This window comes from Pelobates fuscus, chromosome 7 (assembly GCF_036172605.1).
Source record: "Pelobates fuscus isolate aPelFus1 chromosome 7, aPelFus1.pri, whole genome shotgun sequence".
In the NCBI taxonomy this organism is placed as follows: domain Eukaryota; kingdom Metazoa; phylum Chordata; class Amphibia; order Anura; family Pelobatidae; genus Pelobates; species Pelobates fuscus.
In genome coordinates this window covers 58,638,458-58,660,345 of record NC_086323.1, presented here as the reverse complement: position 1 = coordinate 58,660,345, position 21,888 = coordinate 58,638,458, and the positions used below count along the sequence as shown (strand labels likewise).

General features: G+C 41.0%; 1 protein-coding gene across 1 annotated transcript in view; it reads left to right on the top strand.

The window, feature by feature from the left end:
- The first annotated feature begins 241 nt into the window (after window positions 1-241).
- The window catches only part of ALG14 (ALG14 UDP-N-acetylglucosaminyltransferase subunit), a 30,142-nt gene continuing 8,495 nt past the window's right edge, over window positions 242-21,888 (top strand). Inside the window, exons 1-3 of the mRNA XM_063427302.1 lie at window positions 242-510; window positions 2,359-2,510; window positions 12,632-12,754. Of these exons, the coding sequence (XP_063283372.1) occupies window positions 375-510; window positions 2,359-2,510; window positions 12,632-12,754 (411 nt within the window). The 5' untranslated portion in view covers window positions 242-374. The remainder of the gene's footprint in view (window positions 511-2,358; window positions 2,511-12,631; window positions 12,755-21,888) is intronic.

Sequence of the window (21,888 nt, the reverse complement as noted above, 5' to 3'; positions counted from 1 at the left end):
CCAGTAACAGCAGCCCTGGGTCAGGGAATGATAGAATTATTTTTAGGGTGTGTGGGTGTTCTCTAACTCCCCTTCCAACCCTCCTACAGGTCTGTGTGTCTGACTTCTCACTATTAAAAATTTGGTGAACCATGTCTGCTGTTCTCAACAACAACTTTCAATAAAGCTGCAGGTCTGTTGAAAGCGCGCGCCATGCGCCGAGGGGCGGGGCTAGTGACGCCAGAGCTCGCTGTGGCCGCAAACCCAATGGGAAGGCGGCGGGTCATCTCCATGGCGAGACGCTGTTTGTGTGACGTCACCGAACCCGGAAGCTCTGAGCCGCCTCGGACTGTAAGACAGGTGCCAGTCAGTCAATCGGTGTGTGGCAGGTTGCCATGACGACCCTGCTTGTCGGCTTCCTGGCGGCCGCCTTGCTGCTGGCAGTCAGAGCCTGGTGTGTGCTGCGGGGTCACGGCACCCCTCGGTCCAGGAAGAAGGAGGCAGTCAGCCTGCTGGCAGTAGCGGGCTCTGGTGAGTGGCTAGCTGCTTGCTGGGGTGGGCAATGGTAGCCCCCAGGCTGCTGTACAGGGACAGTCTCTATAATGCTCTGTCCTCTTTATGGCCTGCAAAGCATTATGGGAGGTGTAGTTGTACAATAGTTGGAGTTCTACCATTGGCCACCCCTCTCCTCCCAGGTGATGTGTTTAAGTGTAGTCACTGCCCTAACATAAACCTACACTCTGTTATGCCTGTGCAAGAACAGTTACAAAATATTACCTGCATAAAGTGTTTATCCTTTGTATATATCAATAACTGACTTGTATTATCTAAATATAAAACATATAAAATGATATCCTGTTGAAATGCTCATGTTACAAAGTTTAGTATTCATCAGTTTAAAGCACCATAAGGTGTACTGGTTAGGCCATGCCAACCTGGCACCTTACCCTGTAATGCAGAGGTCCTCAAACTCCGGCCCCCAGATGTTGCTGAACTACAACTCCCATGATTCTCTGGCCATCTATGTAATTCAAAGAATCATGGGAGTTGTAGTTCAGCAACAGCTGGGGGGGAGGGGGGGCGGAGTTTGAGGACCCCTGCTGTAATGCATGGACATAGTCATTGTGGAGTGAATACGACACACCTGGAAAGTGTATTTTACAATCCTCATTGCACCTTTTTTTTTTTTTTTTTTAACGTAATGACTTAAGTGCTACCTGGATACACTTAGATGTTTTGGTTTTGGTTTCACACAAATGTTTGTTCGCATAAAATAAAAAGATACACAAAAACCAAGTGCAGAGCTGGAAAAATGTCAGGACATGCTCCACAAATAATGTCAATAGATTTATTAAATAGGTCACTAGTATTTTTCCAGTCTCCAACAAATGGTGCTGCACACACTGAAGCAAAGTGCCTCACAGACTCTGGGGTCTATATATCCCGTACAATTAGTATACAAAATTGAAAGATGTCTGGGCAACTTTAAGGTTAGATCCTATAGTAGACTCAATAGGAACATATGCAATGTTTTGGCTCCCAGTCAGAACTTTTCTCAATTGGATTTAATCTCAGATGTCATGGACATCTTTCAATTTAGTATTTTTCCAGTCGACTGTATAGTAGTGCTGCTATTGTTATAGGACAGATCGGTAACCTTGTGTTAAGTGGGAGTAAAGTAAACAAGGCCAACCTGAAGGTTTAGTTTTAGTGAGTGAAATGCAAAATGCCATTTAAGCCATATACTTGTTATAAATAACCCAGAACATTGTAAAAAGCAAGTACGGTGCTTGCTATCCTGTTTCCTGCTAATTACAGGGTAGTGTACAAGACAGAAGTCTTTCTGCTATCAGTGTGATGGATACTGGTTTACCACACATGCTCATGTTTGGAAGAATAGGCTACCGTGCATGCATTATAATCACCATACATTTTAATGTTTCCTGTTGTAAAGCGCTGCGGAATATGTTGGTTATATTACTAATTGTACTTAAAAATTGTATCTGGGGCTCTACAGTCTGCTGCTAGCCTTTTTCATGTGCTGACTCCATGCCTGAAGTCCAAAAGGTAGATCCCCTGATGTTGTAGAACTGCAACTCCCAAGCTGCTTTGTGGTGCCTTTAAAATGCATTAGAATGACAAAGGATAATGGAAGCTGTAGTTTAAAGGCATCTGGGGACCTATATTTTGGGCACCCCTGTCTTAAAACACAGAGGTGCTGGATATTTTGGAAGCATGCAGATACCAGTGTACCACTTATACCCCCTCATACATGTAGTTTATTACATTATACAATATTACATCTCATACATACATTTTCTAACCTGTTAATATGTTTGACATCACTGACTTGTAATGCCTTGTGTTTTTACTCTATAGGAGGGCATACAACAGAAATGTTAAGATTGCTGAGCAATCTATCTACAGCATATTCCCCAAGATATTATGTTCTTGCAGAAACGGACACTATGAGTGAAGAAAGAATACGTTCATTTGAAAGCACTAGAAACCATGAAAGCAGACCGCCTTTGGTAAGAATTATGCTCGAGTAGAAGGATTGCGGGGTTTTAAATACTGTGTTACACAAAACTGATTTCCATCATCACAAAGTGAATTAATACAGGAAAAATATCCTGAATTGTCACAAAGTGTAATGGGGAATATCACTTTTTTAGGGTTTTTAATATTATATTCATCCAAGCCTTATTATTGACAAATATGTTTGTGAGATCTGAAAACTAGAAACAATGTTTCTGCGTCTCATAGACCAGGGGTTCCCATCCTGTGGTACGTGTACCTCTATGGGTACAATCTAGTGCCTCCGGGGGTATGCGAAAAGCAATAATGGTGGTTCTGACGCCAGTTCAGCCGCACATGCTTCGAACTGCGGGTCCATCGGTTGGCCCAGGAACTCAGGGCCACCCGATGGACATCTGCCATAAGGGGCTCGGTCGTGCACAGCGCGCTTTAACAGCGCAACCAGGCCTCTTTTATCCACAGGGAGAGCTGGGAGGAAAACAGTCACTTCCTCCCAGCTCACTCAGATTCTCACTTAGCCACCTGCACAGGAGGGGAGGACAGTGAGCTGAGAGGGGGTGCCGAACCGAGAGAGCAAGCCCCTAACTCCCACCAGCCGCAGCAAGCAAAGGTAGGACACTGGAGGGTAACTAAAAATGTTAACTGTATGTGTGTGTTTTGGGTGTCTGTATCTGTGTCTGTCTTTCTGCATGTGTGGCAGTGTCTGTATCTGAATGTGTGGCAATGTTTGTATCTGTGTGCCTGCTGTACATCTCTGTATATGTATCAGTTTGTGCCAGTCTGTCTATTCCAATGTGCAGTAGTGTTTGTATGTGACTGTACATCTGTATGTTTATCAATGTGTGTTTCTGTATGTGTGTATCTGTGTGTCTATGTATCTGCATGCGTGACATTGTGTGTGTTTCTGTATGTGTGACAGTGTTTGTATCTGTGTGTCTGTGTATCTGTATGTGAACCCAGAGAGTTCCATCTTTACACAAGTCCTTTTGTTTGATCTCTTCCCCTCAGCTATACTATAACCTTATAATGTTGTGTAAGAAGTGGCCAGTCAGGGTTGTTTTTTTGGGTAGGTTGTGAGCAGGTCTGGACTTCTTTTAGTGACAGGATGGCTTTGGAAAACACATACTTCCATGGCTATACTTAGATGTTAATTACTCCAGGTCTCCTGATCTATGATCTCCTGATAACATGTATGAAAAACTGGTTGGCAAGAGAACTGCTGCAGGGATGTAAGCTTTTGTTTTAGCTGGGTGCTGTAAAATGAAACTGAAAGCTTTCATCATTTTCACACTGTTATCAAGTAGATGACCCCAAGTTGTGAAACCAGTCACATACACAGAAAGTTATATACAATTAGTGCAGTTTTGCATATCAGTTTCTTACTTCTGCATGTGTGTCAGTGTATGTCTGTATCTGTGTGTTTGTGGATCTGCATGTGTCGCAGCATTTGTATCAGCATGTGTGGCAATGTTTGTATCTGTATGTGTCAATCTGTATCTTTATATGTGGCAGTGTTTATACCTGTGTGTCTGTGTATCTGCATATGTGGCAATGTTTGTAACTGTGCCCGTACCTCTGTATATGTATTTGTTAGTGTGTATGTAAATGAGTGTCAGTGTTTGTATCTATATGCCTGTACATCTGTATGTGTGTCAGTGTATGTCTGTATCTGTGTTTGTATATCTGCATTTTTAGCAATGTTTGTATCTATGTGTCTGTGTTTGTGTCTGCATCTGCATGTGCATCAGTCTGTGAAACTGTGTGTGCACGCGCATCTGCATGTGTGTATGAGTATAAAACACTGATATAGAGATCCAGACATACAGATACACACAATGGCAAATACAAATGTACAAAACCCACAGAAACAAACACTGCCACACATTCAGATACATACAGACACGTATGCAGATACACACACTGACCCAATGATACACATACTGACACACGTGTAGATACACAGCCATAGTATATCTGCATGTATTTCAGTGTTTGTATCGGTATGTGTGTCAGTGATTGTACTGAAAACAAGTAGGAACAGGGGTATTATAGCATACAAAATACAGAATTGTATCCTTTATTTTAATTTTCTCTTTAAAGCGGTACTGTAATGCCGAACCTTTAATAGACCTTTCTTTAATAGATTCCTCTTCTCTCCCTCTGTCGGGATCTGTACTTAGGCGTGCGCACAGGGTGTGCCTGGCACGAGCTATGTGCCTCCCTCAAAGATCTCCCTCACGACCCACAGGCATGGAGGGAAGCAGGAGAGGACCCGGGGAGCTCTTGCCAGAAACTTCGCCGGGTTCCTCTCGCGAGGTCGGAGTGTTGCCGCGGTTACCGCGGCAACGCTCAGATCTCGCGAGAGTGAACTCTAGCCTTCTGCGGGGCTAGAGTTCACTCTCCAGTGGACCACCAGGGATGGCAGCAGCACAGTCCCCCCTCCCTACAAAAGGTAAGAATGGAGGGGGGATATTAACTAAACGGCCCACACAAACCGCACACACACACTAACAGCACCCTTACACTAACAGCACCCTTACACACACACACACACTCACTAACGGCACTTTTACACACACACACACACACACACACTAACGGCACTTTTACACACACACACACACACACTCACTAACGGCACCCTTACACACACACACTAACGGCACCCTTACACACACACACACACACACACACACACACACTAACGGCACCCTCACACACACACACACACACACACTAACGGCACCCTCACACACACACACACACACACACACTAACGGCACCCTCACACACACACACACACACTAACGGCACCCTCACACACACACACACACACTAACGGCACCCTCACACACGCACACAGCACCCTCTCACACACACACACACTCACAGCACCCTTACACATTCGCACACATAGCACCCTTACACACTCACAGCACCCTTACACATTCGCACACATAGCACCCTTACACACACACAGCACCCTTACACACACACACACACACTAACCGCACCCTTACACAGTGGTGTATCCTGGTTTTGTGCTGCCCTAGGCAGGACAAAACTCAGGCGCCCCCCTCCCTTCCCCCCACCCCGCCTTCTAAATATACACATACGCATACACTAGCTAACAGAATCACACACTCGCTAACAGAAACACACACACACACATACTAACAGACACACTCACTAACATACACACACTAACAGACACACACTCACTCACTAGCAGACACAAACTAGCAGACACACACACTCACTCACAGGCAGACACACACTCACTCACGGGCACGCACACTCACGGGCGGGCACACACTAACAGACACGCACACACACACTCACTTACATGAACACATTTTTTATTATTATTTTTTTATTTAACCTCCCCCCAGCCTCCTTACCTTTGGGAATGCTGGGGGGGGGGGAGTTCTCTTTCTCCCTGGTGATCCAGTGGCTGCTGGGCGGGCGGCTGGCGAGGGAGCATTTCTTCTGAGCTGTCTGCTCAGCTCCCTCGCGCGCCGCAGAGTGGGGCTGGGAGCCGGAATATGATGTCATATTTTGGCTCCCAGCCTCACTCTGCGGTGCGCGAGGGAGCTGAGCAGAGTGCTCAGGGGAAAGTGCTCCCTCGCCAGCCCGCCAGCCCAGCATGTCAGTTAGCCGCAAGGCTAACAAGGCATTTGCCCTGGACATTTGGGGGCGGCGTTTTTTGCCGCCCCCTGGAATATGCCGCCCAAGGCAAATGCCTTGTGAGCCTTGCGGCTAAAACGTCCCTGCCCTTACATATACACACATACATTGCTCTTACACACACACACACGCACAGCACCTACACACACACACACAGCGCCTTCACACACACACACAGCAGTGTGTGTGTGTGTGTATGTATATATATATATATATATGTATGTATATGTGTGTGTGTGTGTATACATACATACACGCGGCGTGTGTGCAATAGGCTGCGCACGCCTATGGATATGTTCTTCATTTCTTCCTGTCTGCTCTAGTTTTCTTTAAAACATAAGACAAAGTAGAGCCTACTTTGTTTTATGGAGGTTTCCTATGCTTGACCAGCTTTCACCAGCGGAAGAGCAAAGTGTGCTTTGTTTCTGGTGATCAAAGCAATTTTCCCACAATTATCACCTTTGGTCCGTGATCTCGCGATGCTTCCTGTCAGTATTCCCGAACGTCCTGTGACTTAGACAGAATGGTGGCGAAACTACAGAACAGATCCTGACAAATAAAAGTCCATAATACTCGTCGCACTTTGAAAATAAAATAAAATACCCGAACCAAAATATAAAAAAAAACCAAAAAAAAACCAGACTCTAAAAAAGAATCCATACCGTGGGAATTAGGGAGTTATCTACTAAGTGGCTGCAAGATGCAGCCGCGGCACGAATAGGATCGGAGTCTCATTCATTAGAATACAATTCAGATCCGAACAAAGTCCCGAATTGCGTCCTAACACAAAAAGAGAAACTGTTCTCATTCTGTTAGGACGAAATTCGGTAGTTTCTTCAGCATTCTTTTTAAGTTACAGTACGTTTGGGAAGACTGACAGGAAGCATCGTGAGATCACGGATCAAAGGTGAGAATTATGTGAAAATTGCTTTGATCACCAAAAACAAAGCACACTTTGCTCCTCAGCTGGTCAAGCATAGGAAACCTTCATAAGACAAAGTAGTCCCTACTTTGTCTTATGTTTTAAAGAAATCTAGAGCAGACAGGAAGAACAGATCCTGACAGAGGAAGAGAAGAGGAATTGATTAAAGAAAGGTAAGTTCGGCGTGACAGTGCCGCTTTAAGTGTCCTTTTCCCTTTAATACATTTTGATTATTTGTCTGCAGCTATTTGCTCAGTGCATGCATTATAAAATCGTACATGTATGTAAGTGTTTTGCTTGTTTGTGTGTTTTTTTTTTTTGCTTTGGTTTTTTTATTCCCAGAGCCTAAAAATAACTTCACAAAAATGTTTTTTTACGTGTCTTTATTGAACAAATTGATCCAACATTCATTGTATCTGTTGAAAACATGTGACTGGTATAAAGTAATTAGGAAGAGCACAAAACAGGGTGCAAGTGAATACTGAGAAAGGTTTATAGACTTTTCCAACATTTGTGTGTAGGTGTCGGTGTGCCTGAGACATCATGGGGCAGCAAAGTTGCTTTCTTTGAAACATATATTTTTTTATTTTTTTTTATTATTGTAACTGCATTATTTGCCCAAATAAATGCTTCAATTAATTGCCTTTTGTGAGAAGAGATAATGTTTACATTTGTCACTAAGAATGCCTCTTGTGGCCTTTGATATGAGAGCCACTAGAGGCACTTCTTCACTGAAAACTTTCAGCTATTGAAACTCTTCATATTTGTCATCGCCTCTCATGTCATTTGTCATCCCTCTCATGAAGAAGCATTGCATTCAGATCTTCTCTATGAGAAGTATCTTGTTGGCAGAATGCGAACTATTACAGTGCATGTTTTGTAGGGCCCCAATGGTTCTCTATGAGTAACAGTAATGTGACCCAAGACCAATGTTCAGGATGATCTCACGGCTAACATAGCAGTTGCAATGCAAAGACCAGGACATCACTGGACTCAATCTAAACATGAACAGGTACACTAACATTATTGATGAATGTATTGTTTTATAACAAAGTGTTCCTTTAAAAGGACACTATAGTCACCAGAACAACTACAGCTTATTGAATTTCTGGTTCAATAATTCTGGTGGGTAGAATCATTGCATTCAGGCTTTTTGCTGTAAACACTGTCTTTTCAGAGAAAATGCAGTGTTTACATTACAGCCTAGTGATAACTTCACTGGCCACTCCTCAGATGGCTGTTAGAGATCCTTCCTGGGTCATGGCTGCCAAAAAAAAAAAAAAAAAATTGTTATGCGCAAGGATAATGTCCAATCCATTTGGGTTTGTAACGCTTGGGACATTACTTAAAATGTCGTCTAGATAGATTCAGTCGTGCCTCTCTGCTCTTTAGAAGAGCAATCATTGGTTTTTGTAGTTTATCTCAGCCACATTTGTAAATATTTTGATGCATGTGTAGCAGGTACCCTCAGCAGATCTAGGGTGCTTTATATGACCTGGATCAAAAAGGGGTTTACACTGCCATCTAAAAAGATATATTCGATTTCTCTGATTGTTACATTTCTTTTGGGTCTGAGAAAAAAATTACAATGAAAAGATTCCACATCCTTATCTGAGGACTCCGATTCAGAAGAGGAAGAGATTTCGCTTGAGGATGTTTTATGAGTCTGGTTTGACTCTGAGTGGCCTTCCGAGCCCATTTACATTTTCCTTCTTCTCGACAAAGTTTGTGGTGTGATGAAATAACACCTTTATCCATTTTGCATTGATAACGCATATCATCAAGTGTTTCTTGATCCCTCCCTATAGAGCATGATTTGAAACGCTTAGGGGATTGAATAGGATTATCTGAACAATGTATTTTCTGGGTGGCCTTCCGAGTTTTCCTTAACTCTTTTTGACAAGTTCCTGTAGAATACTCTGCTGCCCAGAACAGGTCAGAAGGGCCTTGAATTTCTGTCCTCTCTGGAGCGGACTGTGAAATAACCAAAGACATTGACTTAGCAACTGAATCTTGCATTGATGGCATTTCTATCATGATGGCAGTAGACCTTTTATTAACAAACTCATTCAGAAAAGTCTGCAAATTACTTCACTGAGGAATTCCATTTCACCTGCTGCCTCAGACTGTTCTTTGTTTGCCATGTCTAGAGTGGGAAGCAAACACCTATAAGGAAACATGAGTAAGTAATATATGGGTAGAGACTCGCTAATGAACTGTGTGACAATTGAAATTATAGTCCTTAACTGTCCAGGCGAGCAGCAAAGAACGATATATATATAGGCCACTACTCCATACTAATTCTTCTTGACCTCTCAGCGGCCTTTGACACCGTTGATCATGCACTCCTTCTTCAAACTCTTCAATCGCTTGGTCTCTGTGACTCTGTCCTCTCGGGGTTTTCCTCTTATCTCTCCCAACGCTCATTCAGTGTCTCCTTTTCTAATGATACCTCCTCCTCTCGCCCTGTCTCGGTTGGAGTCCCCCAAGGCTCCGTCCTTGGTCCCCTTCTATTTTCTCTTTATACTGCCTCTCTTGGCAAACTTATTACCTCTTTTGGATTCCACTACCACCTGTACGCTGATGACACCCAGCTATATCTCTCCTCCCCGGACCTCTCCCCTGCCGTCCTGCAACGTGTCACTGCTTGCCTTTCTTCCATCTCTGACTGGATGTCCTCCCGCTTTCTGAAACTCAATCTCTCAAAAACTGAGCTCCTTGTCTTTCCTCCTCCTAATACTGATCCTCCTCTTTCACTCTCCCTTCAAGTTTGTGGTACCAACATCAGTCCATCCTTGCAAGCGCGCTGTCTTGGCGTCATACTTGACTCTGGTCTCACCTTTGAGCCTCACATCCAGCATGTTGCCAAATCCTGTAGATTCCATCTTAAAAACATAGCCCGCATCCGCCCCTTTCTTGCACCAGATACTACCAAGGAGCTTGTCCATGCTCTGGTAATCTCCCGCATGGATTACTGTAACCCTCTCCTGATTGGTCTTCCCAAAAGCCGTACTGCACCCCTACAGTCCGTAATGAACGCTGCTGCTAGACTGATTTTCCTCTCTAGTCGTTTCTCTCACACCTCACCCCTCTGCCAGTCCTTACATTGGCTTCCTGTATGCTATAGGAGTCAATTCAAGGTACTAACTCACACCTATAAAGCACTGAACAACTCTAGCCCCTCTTATATCTCCTCACAGATCCATAGGTATGTCCCTTCTCGGTCTCTCCGCTCTGCCCGTGACCACCTCCTGTCCGTTGTCCGCACTCGTACGGCCAACTCGCACTTGCAGGACTTCTCGCGGGCGGCTCCCTTCCTATGGAATAGCCTGCCTACCGCCATCAGACTCTCCCCTAGTCTTGCATCTTTTAAGAAGTGTCTTGCATCTTTTAAGAAGTGCCTTAAAACCCATCTCTTTAGGAAAGCATATGGCCTCCAAGACTAACCCTTACCTCACATACCTGTCTCTTGCCCTCTCCTAAAGGGCAGTCCACCTTATTTGATTGCAAATTCCTGTCCTAATGTGTTTTACACCCCACCTCCTATAGAATGTAAGCTCGATTGAGCAGGGTCCTCTTCAACCTATTGTTCCTGTAAGTTTATTTGTAATTGTCCTATCTATAGTTAAATCCCTTCTCATAATATTGTAAAGCGCTACGGAATCTGTTGGCGCTATATAAATTGCAATAATAATAATAATATATATATATATATATATATATATATATGTGTGTGTGTGGGGATACCTGTTTTATAACCTGTGCCTTATGCCGATTGGCTGTTCATGTTACCTATGATCATGTTTGGTTGCCCTATGCTTTTTCTCTTCTACCTACACTGTTGAACCCTTTAACTGCTGTGAGTTGTAAAGAGAGACGATTGCATGATATGAACCTCCTGTCTGCCAAAATGTTGTTGTTTTTTTTAGTCCCCCTACTGTTGTGCATTGCAATGTTTACCACTAGATGGAGCAGCACACTCATGCATTTTCATTTATTTTTTGTTCCTGCTTTATGAAGAAGATGGGATGTTATTTTTCGTTAAACATAGCTACTTATTTCAATGGTTTAGGTTCTTGAACTACAACCATTTCTGGAGACAAACTAAAATATTAAATGGGTTCTGCGTTTTGGGTGTCCTGCTGGGAATTATTTTGAACAATGCCATGCAAGTATAGAAAGTGCAGAATTGCACACATTTGTCTGTGCTTACTCAGAGTTGTAGAACAACAATAAGGTCACTTTAGCCCTAACCTGCTACAATGGTTTTCACTGACCATCTGCTGTCTGATAAGTGACTGCTTAAGGAGGTTGGGAGCTCCAGAACAGGAACATTTCTGTATATTTATGTTGCATTCTCTCTCCGTTTTCCAACCTATTTTTTCCTATTCCTTTTCCAGCACTTTTAGCCCACATATATAACACCAATATATTACACAGAGAGCACCCGTCAACTAAACAACATCTAGGTCTAACATGCCCCATTCAACATCTGTACATTATCAGTCAATTGTGCCGCATATATCTAATACCTATATTGCTGTAAGTATTCAGTCAAATACAATACTCTGCATCTCCGTTATTCTTCATACAGCTCCAATCAAGTAGGCAGCGTCTGTTTATCACCCACTCAGCCAAATAAATACACAGAACCCCATACTTCCTCCATAGTATGCCAATCTATTCTACAGAATCTATATATATATATATATATATATATATATATATATATATATATATATATAAAACCTATGCAAATTCCATAAACGTGACTCAATCCATATATAACCCTCAAAGCACCATGTAACTACCCGCAAACCACCATATAACTGCCTGATATTTCATGGGCAAGAAGATGTTACAAAGTACCCCTCTGGAGGCATGTTTGTGGTGTAGTAGGTGACATTTGTTATTTACTGTTTGGGTGTAAATGTCTCATGACACTTTCAAGGTACGGTGCCAGGCCATTTGCGCTAGTTGTTCTAGGCAGATGTGATATGCTTGCCTTACTAGAAACCTCTTGACTAATTTATTTGTTTATCTCTTTTACTTAATAGTAGGTGTGTCCTAATAGTTTTAAAATGTAGGAGTAAGTCAACAACCCACCTGTCTGAAGAGGCAGAAGAAGTTATGCAGCAGAATTATGCTGAAGTAACATATTCAGATACCCTCTATATTCAGATACCTTCAAACTATGCTCCTCCTCCAATCTCCAGTCTGACAAAGGGTGGTTGGACATATTCAAATTTACTCCATGTGCTGGGGTAGTAAACTCACCCGAAAATGTACAGATTTAAAATGTATCGTTTTATTAATGTTTGTTGTATTTTCTATTACCGCTTTACTAGTATGGAGTCCTATACTAATAGCCAGGTCTTTAACATTACTCACCACTGCAAGCCTGGAGGGTTCATGGCCCACTCACCAGGGGGTGAGTAAAGTAGAGTTTTCTGTCTATCTAATTGTTTTATTAATTATAATGGTTTAATTTTGCATTGTTTGCAGTATTCCATCCATCGCATTCCAAGGAGCCGTGAAGTAAGACAGTCGTGGATCTCCTCTGTTTTTACCAGTATAAAATCTGCACTACACTGTTTCCCTCTCACTGCTCGGTTGCGGCCAGATGTGGTATGTTCAAATCTATCATAAAGTTATTTAATTTTCATTAATGAATGTCATGTTTAAAGTGACTGGACTGTAATAAATGTTCTGTTCTGTGTCTATAGTGTTATATGTATGTTTTGTGGGGGGGGGGGGGGGGGCGGGAGTTTGCAGGGTTCGTGTGGGGGCTCTTTACTAAAATGAACTTGTTAGAAAAAACATTTTTTGTTCTCCATCCCTCCCCCCTTCCCTTCCTCATGCCTACCATTCTCCTGGCAGGTCGGAAAGTGGGACAAAACAGGGGAATAAGTAGACCGGGAACTCCATGGCGCAGTGGCCGTATCGAGTTCCATGGAGTTGACAGTTAACTACTGTTGGGGTCGTTCAGGAGACAAAATGACTGCCGTTTGCCAGGGAGCATGCGTTTGGTAATATGTTTGGTAGAGGGGAAGGTACAGAACCAGGGGGGCTGTGAATAAGTCTTCTAGAGAACAGTAAGGGTACAAAGACAGGATCCGCCACACATGCATAGCACCAGAACACTTCCCTCCCCCCCCCCCCCCCCCCCTCCAGCCCTTTAGCTTCCCTCTGAGTTCTTCTGAATATTATTTTTCTAAAAGTCTTGCTGGACCTAATGTTCTCCATACAGTTAAACCACCGCTCGCTGATTCAGTTGACATAGAGCAAGATTGAATAATGTAATGAACATTTTTGCCCGTTCCATCTTTTGTAATAAGCCGCAATCGTGCAATGCTTCAGCATCAAGAGTGTATATGGAGCCAATCATTTTCCAGCAACTCGTTATATTTACAACTGCCGTAAAGAATTCAGACTGAGCTGAAGTCAAGAGTGCACTACCTGACCAGTGTTACGTTATACAGATGCCACTTTATCTAATATTTATATTTATTAATAAGCAATACATTTTTAGAATAGTAATGATGTATGCAAACACTAGGGATCGACCGATATTGATTTTTTAGAGCCGATACCGATACCGATATCCTGTGAACTTTCAGGCCGATAGCCGATATAATTTGCCGATATTCTGTACATTTACCATTTTGGAAAATAAAAAAAATATTTCTAAAGGTAAATGCACAAAATATACATGCAACGTGTAGTGGATGCAGTGTGTTTAGACAGGGGAGCTGTGTATGTGTGTGTAGTGGATGCAGTGTGTGTGTAGTGGATGCAGTGTGTGTTTGTATAGTGTGTGTTTGTATAGTGTGTGTGTATATAATGCAGTGTGTGTTTGTATAGTGTGTGTATATAATGCAGTGTGTGTTTGTATAGTGTGTGTATATAATGCAGTGTGTGTTTGTATAGTGTGTGTATATAATGCAGTGTGTGTTTGTATAGTGTGTGTATATAATGCAGTGTGTGTTTGTATAGTGTGTGTATATAATGCAGTGTGTGTTTGTATAGTGTATGTATATAATGCAGTGTGTGTTTGTATAGTGTGTGTGTATATAATGCAGTGTGTGTTTGTATAGTGTGTGTGTATATAATGCAGTGTGTGTTTGTATAGTGTGTGTTTGTATAGTGTGTGTATATAATGCAGTGTGTTTGTATAGTGTGTGTGTATATATAATGCAGTGTGTGTTTGTATAGTGTGTGTTTGTATAGTGTGTGTGTGTGTGTGTGTGTTTGTATAGTGTGTGTGTATAATGCAGTGTGTTTGTATAGTGTGTGTATATAATGCAGTGTTTGTATAGTGTGTGTATATAATGCAGTGTGTTTGTATAGTGTGTGTGTATATAATGCAGTGTGTGTGTTTGTATAGAGTGTGTGTGTATATAATGCAGTGTGTGTATATAATGCAGTGTGTGTGTTTGTATAGTGTGTGTGTGTGTGTATATAATGCAGTGTGTGTGTGTATATAATGTAGTGTGTGTGTTTGTATAGTGTTTGTGTAGTGTGCATTATATATACACATACTATACAAACACACTGCATTATATATACACACACACTATACAAACACACTGAATTATATACACAGTGTGTTTGTGTAGTGTATGTGTATAATAATAGTGTGTGTGTGAGGGGGCATTTTTTATTAAAACATTTTTTTTTTAATTTTTATATTAAATTATTTTTATTTTTTTATATATTTAATTATTATTTATTTTCTGTTGTCCCCCCTCCCTGCTTGTTGCCTTGCCAGGGAGGGGGGATATGTTAATCCCTGGTGGTCCAGTGGCATTGGCTTAGCTGGGGGAGGGGAGGGAAGTGGGGTGGGCAGCAAGCGTTTACTCACCTCCCAGCAGCTCCTCCAGCTCCCCAGTGTAAATCTCGCGAGACCCGCGGCCGTCAGAGCTGGCCGCGGGTCTCGCGAGATTTACACTGGGGAGCTGCTGGGAGGTGAGTAAACGCTTGCTGCCCGCCCCCCCCCCCCAGGACCGCCGGGCTTGTAATGAGCCTGGCAGTCCTGGGGAGGTATTATCGGCAATATCGGTATCCCTATTGGCCGATACCGATATTGCCGAAAATACCGAATATTGGCCGATTATATCGGTAAAACCGATAATCGGTCGATCCCTAGCAAACACCCTCCATGCAAGTGTTTTTTTTTTTTCTCATTTCTTAAAGATTCTTTGGTTGAGGCTTTAGCATCTATCAAAGTTACACCAAGTGTAGTTTCTCTTTCTAATACCACAATATTGATTAAGACCTTTCAGATTCAGATTTTTTTTTCTCCAAATTAATTTAGCATTCTAAAATTGTTTTATGTTTTGATCTTTTCTTAAAAGCCTGGCACTGACAATAAACTAATGACAAAAAAAAGTTAAAGTTCATAAAAAAAAATAGTTTTTTTTGTGTGTGTAATTCGTTTTTTGTTTATAAATTTAAACTATCAGTGGTATTTTGAGCAAAGAAATGTGGAGGTTCCTGTTCTTTAATGTCGGATAATATCTTGATAAACAAAAGTACTTAAAAATAGCAGAAAATAAATATAACACTTCCTCTCAATAAACTTAAAATATTTCAAATCAGTTTACTAAGTTTTCCTTCTCAACCAAGAGAACATTTTGTTCTTTGGTGCCCTCAGGTTTGGGCCAGGTTGGCTACTGATTTAATAGTTAATCTGTGAATTTCTTCTCGCCAGGGCTAAAAAACCAATGGCTACTGGGGATATTTTGAGCTATGTACTAGAACTCTAAACAATTATGGAAAAGCTCTCTCTACTGGCTGATACTTATTCATTTAATTTAACTCTGGGCCTCTGGTAACCATGGTGACTTCAATCTATGTTTATTTTCAACAGTCAATTTCCTCAAAATGTGAATTGACCTGTAATGTAAACTCCAAGATGGCATATAAAATGCTAAACTCACTGCTGTCATACTTTTTTCATAAATGTTTCTGTCGCACGAAAATAAGCAGCGGGACTTGGTTGTCGAGTGTCTGGAACTCCAAGTCGGACACTCGACTCTGCGAACATCGGTCAACTTGCGAACGCCTGCTTCTTTTTCACAGGAGAGCCCTGTTCAGTAGGTTTATTTGCACGAACCTGGTGAGCAAACGCTACCAATGAGCCAGGGGAACCGTCCGTGGTTTTGTTTGGTTTGGGACCAAAATTGACTGACTTCTACTCATGAAACTATGGAACTGTTTGGGCAAGCGCCTCGTGAGCGGTCGGTCAAAACTTTATCCGGTGGCAATTCGTATGTTTTTGTGGGATCTGAGCGCTATCTGGACAACTTGGGCGCTCAGATCCAGGCTATCCAGGGATATGACATTCATGGGGGTTCCCATAAGATTTATGTGTATCATGTCGAACAATTGTGACTCAGTAATTTAATGAGCGTGTTGCGGGAGTTTCTGTGGGTGTGTATACTGTACCCTTGACTTGCATAAAAGCCGGCCATCTGGCCTGATTAAAACATTCCTGTTGTACCCTTCATCTAGTCTAGGCTGATGTTTGGGTATTCGTCTGACTACCCGCTGTATTTACTTGTATGCTGTAATTTATTCTGGAGAACGTACGAATCAGCACCCGAACTGCGAGCTATGATCACCAAGTACCTAGCAGTTCAGGAGGAACCAAACTGACGGGTTTCTGAAATACCAGCGTTCATTACACCTGCCGCCCCAGAGTACCATCCGTACCAGAAACCCTCAGCACAATAAAGTAATAACTTGTCTGTCTTGTCTGTCTCACAGTAGTATACTGCAAAAAATAATATGCATGCACACAGGCCATGATTAAGGCCTTTTTGTCAAAACTTATTTCTGCTGTATGTTTGCATAAATTATATACTTTACTGCATGCTTCCATGAGGCCGTCCAATTACTACTGTTTTTGATGCCGTTGGATTTCTCACAGCCCCACTATTTCTTATAATATAAACTGAATAGAAATTACTGTAAAAAATAATTAAACAAATTAAATAGGATTTGCTGCTTTAGAAATAATCCCACTCAGAACAAGGCAACAGAGTTAGTCCTCTTACAACTTTAGTATGAACGCACACTTGTAGATAGCGTTGTAACAGACATGAACTCATAGACTGTCGAGACTTTAATCTCCTATTGCTGCATGGAGTCTCCAAGATCGCAAATATGGCTAAGACAGAGATTATCTAAACCTTGTATACTTCAAAAACAACCAGATAACCAGAGAGCTGGCTCTCGTGTCACCCAGTGACCCTGAAAATGAAATTTACACTATTTTGTGCTGTGAGATTTATTAGTTGGCATAAAGAACATACTGGAAAAATCCAGTTGTTGTCAAAGCTGATTCCATAATGGCAACTTGTTCTGTGTGCTGACATTTGGAAAATCTTGATCTCCGGTGTTGTGGGTAATAATTATCTACTGTGCCATTCCCAGCATACTCGAGTTCTGGGGGAGACAATAGGTTTTTATTTAGAAACTATAAATGTAGCCGTTGTCTTGAAATGGCAAAAAGGAAAAAGAGGAAAAAAAAAAAAGTCCTCTTCTACCCTCTCTGTACCCTTAGTTTCAAAGTGTTTTTGAAGTATTTTGTAGATAAAAGCAATAAAGCGGTATTGAAGGTCACAGTTTAATGTACACATCTAAACGTTACTGAATTCACTGGTTATTGAGACATTCCGGGGTACATCTATCATTCTTTAAATGCATTATATAGATTATCAATGATCTAAAAATGTTGAATAATGCTTGAGTTAGCAATTATGAATGAGTCCCGCTTCATCAAGTGAATGGAAACTTGCTGTTATCACTGTCTTGTATAAATGCCTCCCTTTCATTCATTTTTTTATTTCTCTGCATCAAAATAATCTGCCGCTTCCATCTGTATTTTCAACAACTCTGTGCCCATTGGAAATACAAGAAAATGTAATATAGTATAAGTGCTATACCACATTGTGTTAGACAGGGGTGCCCAAAAGGTAGATCCTTAGATGTTTTAAAACTACAGTTTCTGTGATGCTTTGCCATTCTAAAGGCATTCCAAAGGCATGCACGGCTTCATGGGAGTTGTAGTTCTACAAAATCTGGGGATCTGCCTTTTGGGAACCCCTGGTGTATGATGTGGGAGACAAATGATCTGTAATCTTTCATAAACATATGCCCCTTTTATTTTACTACTGCCTTTTCTTGCTGTTATTAATTTAAAGAGAGAGGGTGCATTGGGACCACATGTATATTATCTGGTCCTATATTGTTACCTGTTAGCACCAACATTGCAGAAAGAGACTGAGTCAGTCCACTATATTGTATTTCATCACACAAGCGTATTACTTATAGGTGTTTGATGATAACTGTTTGACAATCTTTCATCTGTGGTTAACTTTTCCTTTCAAAGTGCCTCCATTGTTTTCCCATAATTGCTAGCAAATACATAATTTAAAAGATATTCTTGCATGCACCCATGTTGCAGGAGGAAGCAATCTTTAGGCAATAATCCTGAAATAGCTAGCATGCATGGTATCCCAGAATTCCTAATTTATGGGTGCATTTTGGATGATGCACGTTTCTGCCATAGCACTTGAGGTAGTGTATCACATGCACAGCCATTTGTGGCCTCCAGGCACGTAGTGGTATAGAGTAAGGATGGTCAGAGATCATCATTACAGATGATCTCAACATGGCAGCTGCTCTGCCCACTGGGAGAACAGGATAGTGCTGGCAAAAAAAGTTTATTTTGATTCCCAAAATAGGGTCCTGAATCTAAAAGTTAAAAGGAACATCCTAACGCTAAGGATTTATTTGTATTCATGTCATTCGTGTTTATTTAAACTGATTTGCTGTAACATGGGATGAGAGGGCTTGTGGCCTTGCAGCATCGTAATGTTTCCTGATTATACAAGAGCAGCTGGCCGCTCTAAAGCACTGATGTTTGAGGCATTCATATAATGCAGCAGTAGAACATTATCACTCCTATCCTTGTTAGGATTCCTGTCATCAACTTGTTCTTGATTGACTGAGACATTTAAAGGGTCAGTCCAAACACTATAACAACTTTTGCATTGTTGCAAGGTCTAAGGTATACAGAGTACTTTGCACCCACTGGGAGATCTAAAGCTGCCGTAGATCATCTACTTGAGCGATATCTGTGAAAAGGAATCAAAGGAGACCCAGATAAGTGTCAAACTGTTTAAAAATGTGAAGACTCTTAACATTGGGACTACAGAGGGCTCTATTGTTTTAGAGTGCCCCTTTAAACTGTCCAATAGTAACTTGTTCATAATCCTTTACTTTCTCTTTGCTTACTTTGAAAACCTGCCCTTGAATGACTGCAATTAGGGCTATATGTCCCCCCCCCCCCCCCTTCTTTGAATTCCTACATTCTTAGCATTAGATCTTAAATACACAGGAAATTGTCATCATTTCTCTTCTGTCTGCTGATGTTTATGAAGGTACACCAGTGTGTGCTTTATGGATTCGTGCCATATTATTTTTATCCTCAGAAAATGTATATCTATATTATAGCTGCCACAGAATGTATAGTTTAAGCAGTGGTTAGCAACAGTTTTTTCCTACTCATTTGGAGTCCAACAGGCAATGTTTCGACCTGTCTTTATGATGAGACCTTTTGATAGATAAAGAGATGGGTATGAACAAAATATTGTGTTTTGCCTGGGTTGTCACTGCTTTCTGTGAAATGCTGGGGCCCTGTTTAACTGCCCCATGTTCTGCTTGGAATAGACCGATTCCATGTGGGATCAGAGAGAATTCCAGCTGCCCTTTGAATGTCCTGGGAGAGCTGATGAGTAAACACAAATACAGGTGCAATGAAGGGATTTTCCTCTAGCAGACAGCTCGTTCAATGAACCTCTGACATCAGGAAGGAATAAAAGGGATTTAACTTTGTAGTTTAACTGAAAAATGCTACTTTCCACTGGAAATCCTTGGGCAGTTTAAGCTTCATTAATCCCAGTCATGGAAAAAAAAAAATCCTTTATTGCACTTCTAGTCCCTTGAGTATTTTGCTCGGCAACAACATGAGCTGAATATGCAATGTAAATATGTATTTGTTATTCCTAGTTAAATGCAAACTGTAGCCGCGTTTTGCTGAATTTGAAATCCTGAAATTTAGCAGGTATGTTATATGGAATTCCTTGAGGTTTCTTGGATGTTTAATTGGACAACCAGGAAAGTTAAATTCTTGCTAAATTGTCTAGACTGGGAGTGATTGAGTAGCAATTTAACAAGAGAACACTTCATTGAGAGGTTTGCTTGCACATATTTTGTGTGTAAAGTGTAAAGTGAGCTCATGATGCGATGTACTTTCCCTTATATAGGTCTTGCAATTGCTGGTGATACAGATATGGATTTCTGCAAATCTTTTGGCAGACATTCTACAAACGACAGAGCCAACCCATATGTTCTATATTACTGAGAAATGTAACAAACCTTACTCCGCACTTCTGTTCCTTGGTTATTGGAAACTAACTCGAGGTGCAAATGTCAAAACGTATTATAAATAAATAAATGAAATAAAATGGACACGATGTGGGTGGCATTAAATGTTTGTTCATGGGGAAACTTTTTTACAAAGAAGATATGCATTGACATTGTTAGTTTTTCATAGATTACTTGGAAACATTTGGAATCATTTATTTTAGTTTATCATTCACTGTTCAATAAAACCAAATTATGCTTTTCTATTATAAACTCACCCATGGCAGCCATTTTTAAAGGACACTATTCTTCACTAAACATCAAATTATAGTGAATAAAATACTCAAACTGCAAATTTTAGGATAAAAAGCCAAGATGAATATGAGAATTTTTTGTTTTATTTATTATTTCTCCTAAATTTTGTATTTTGGCCTAAAATTTCTAAATCCCTGGTAAATTCTTAATTCGCAGTTTAGTGGTTTTTGGGGTGTTTATTTTTTTTTTGTTTTTTGGAGGCGTGGGGGCGGCTAATACTCCACTTATGCATTGCGCTATCCAGGCAAGTGTATAAGTATAAGTACACTTTTCTAATGATTTTATGGCATAGAATGGTATGTTTAAATGCCTAGGTCATGACCACTATGAGACCCATGGTAAATATTAGGGGATTATAATATTTAATTGGTGCTTGTGGGCAGTGCCACTAATACAGCATATTGAATGTCATTAAACATTATTGTACTAAAGGCAATTTTAAGGATTGTGCACTCACTGGTTTTAAATATCAGCATTAATGCTGTGTGTTCCTGTTACCATCACAAATTCTAAGCTACCTGTTTCAGCAGATCTTGTTCTTTGCATATTGGCAATTGTAGGTTCAAAAGAGTGACCATGCAGTTGGGGATATTGCCTCCTTTGGTTTGTAAAATAGACTGCCCTATAAAGACCACTTTTCAATTTTAAAGGATTAATGGTATTTAGGTTAATGCAGCTTCCATGCAGAGGAATCAGTTTGATGGGTTCTGTTTAATATAAACATGTTGTCTATTTACCATCACATATACATCTTTCTATCTTTTCATATGCTCATGGACTATGATTTCTGTCTGAATGTACAAAGAGCTGCAATGTTTTTTTTTCTTCTGGATTTTAGGCAAACACTCATTTTATGGTTTTGTTTTTCACTGAGCCACAGATGTCCTTCATTAAAGGCAATAAATATTTTTATGTTTTTAAGTTTCAAAATAGCTCTACAGGTCATAATCTGAATTACACGTCATCGGCACTTGGTAAAATATTTGTAACTGCCGCATTCCTGAAACCCT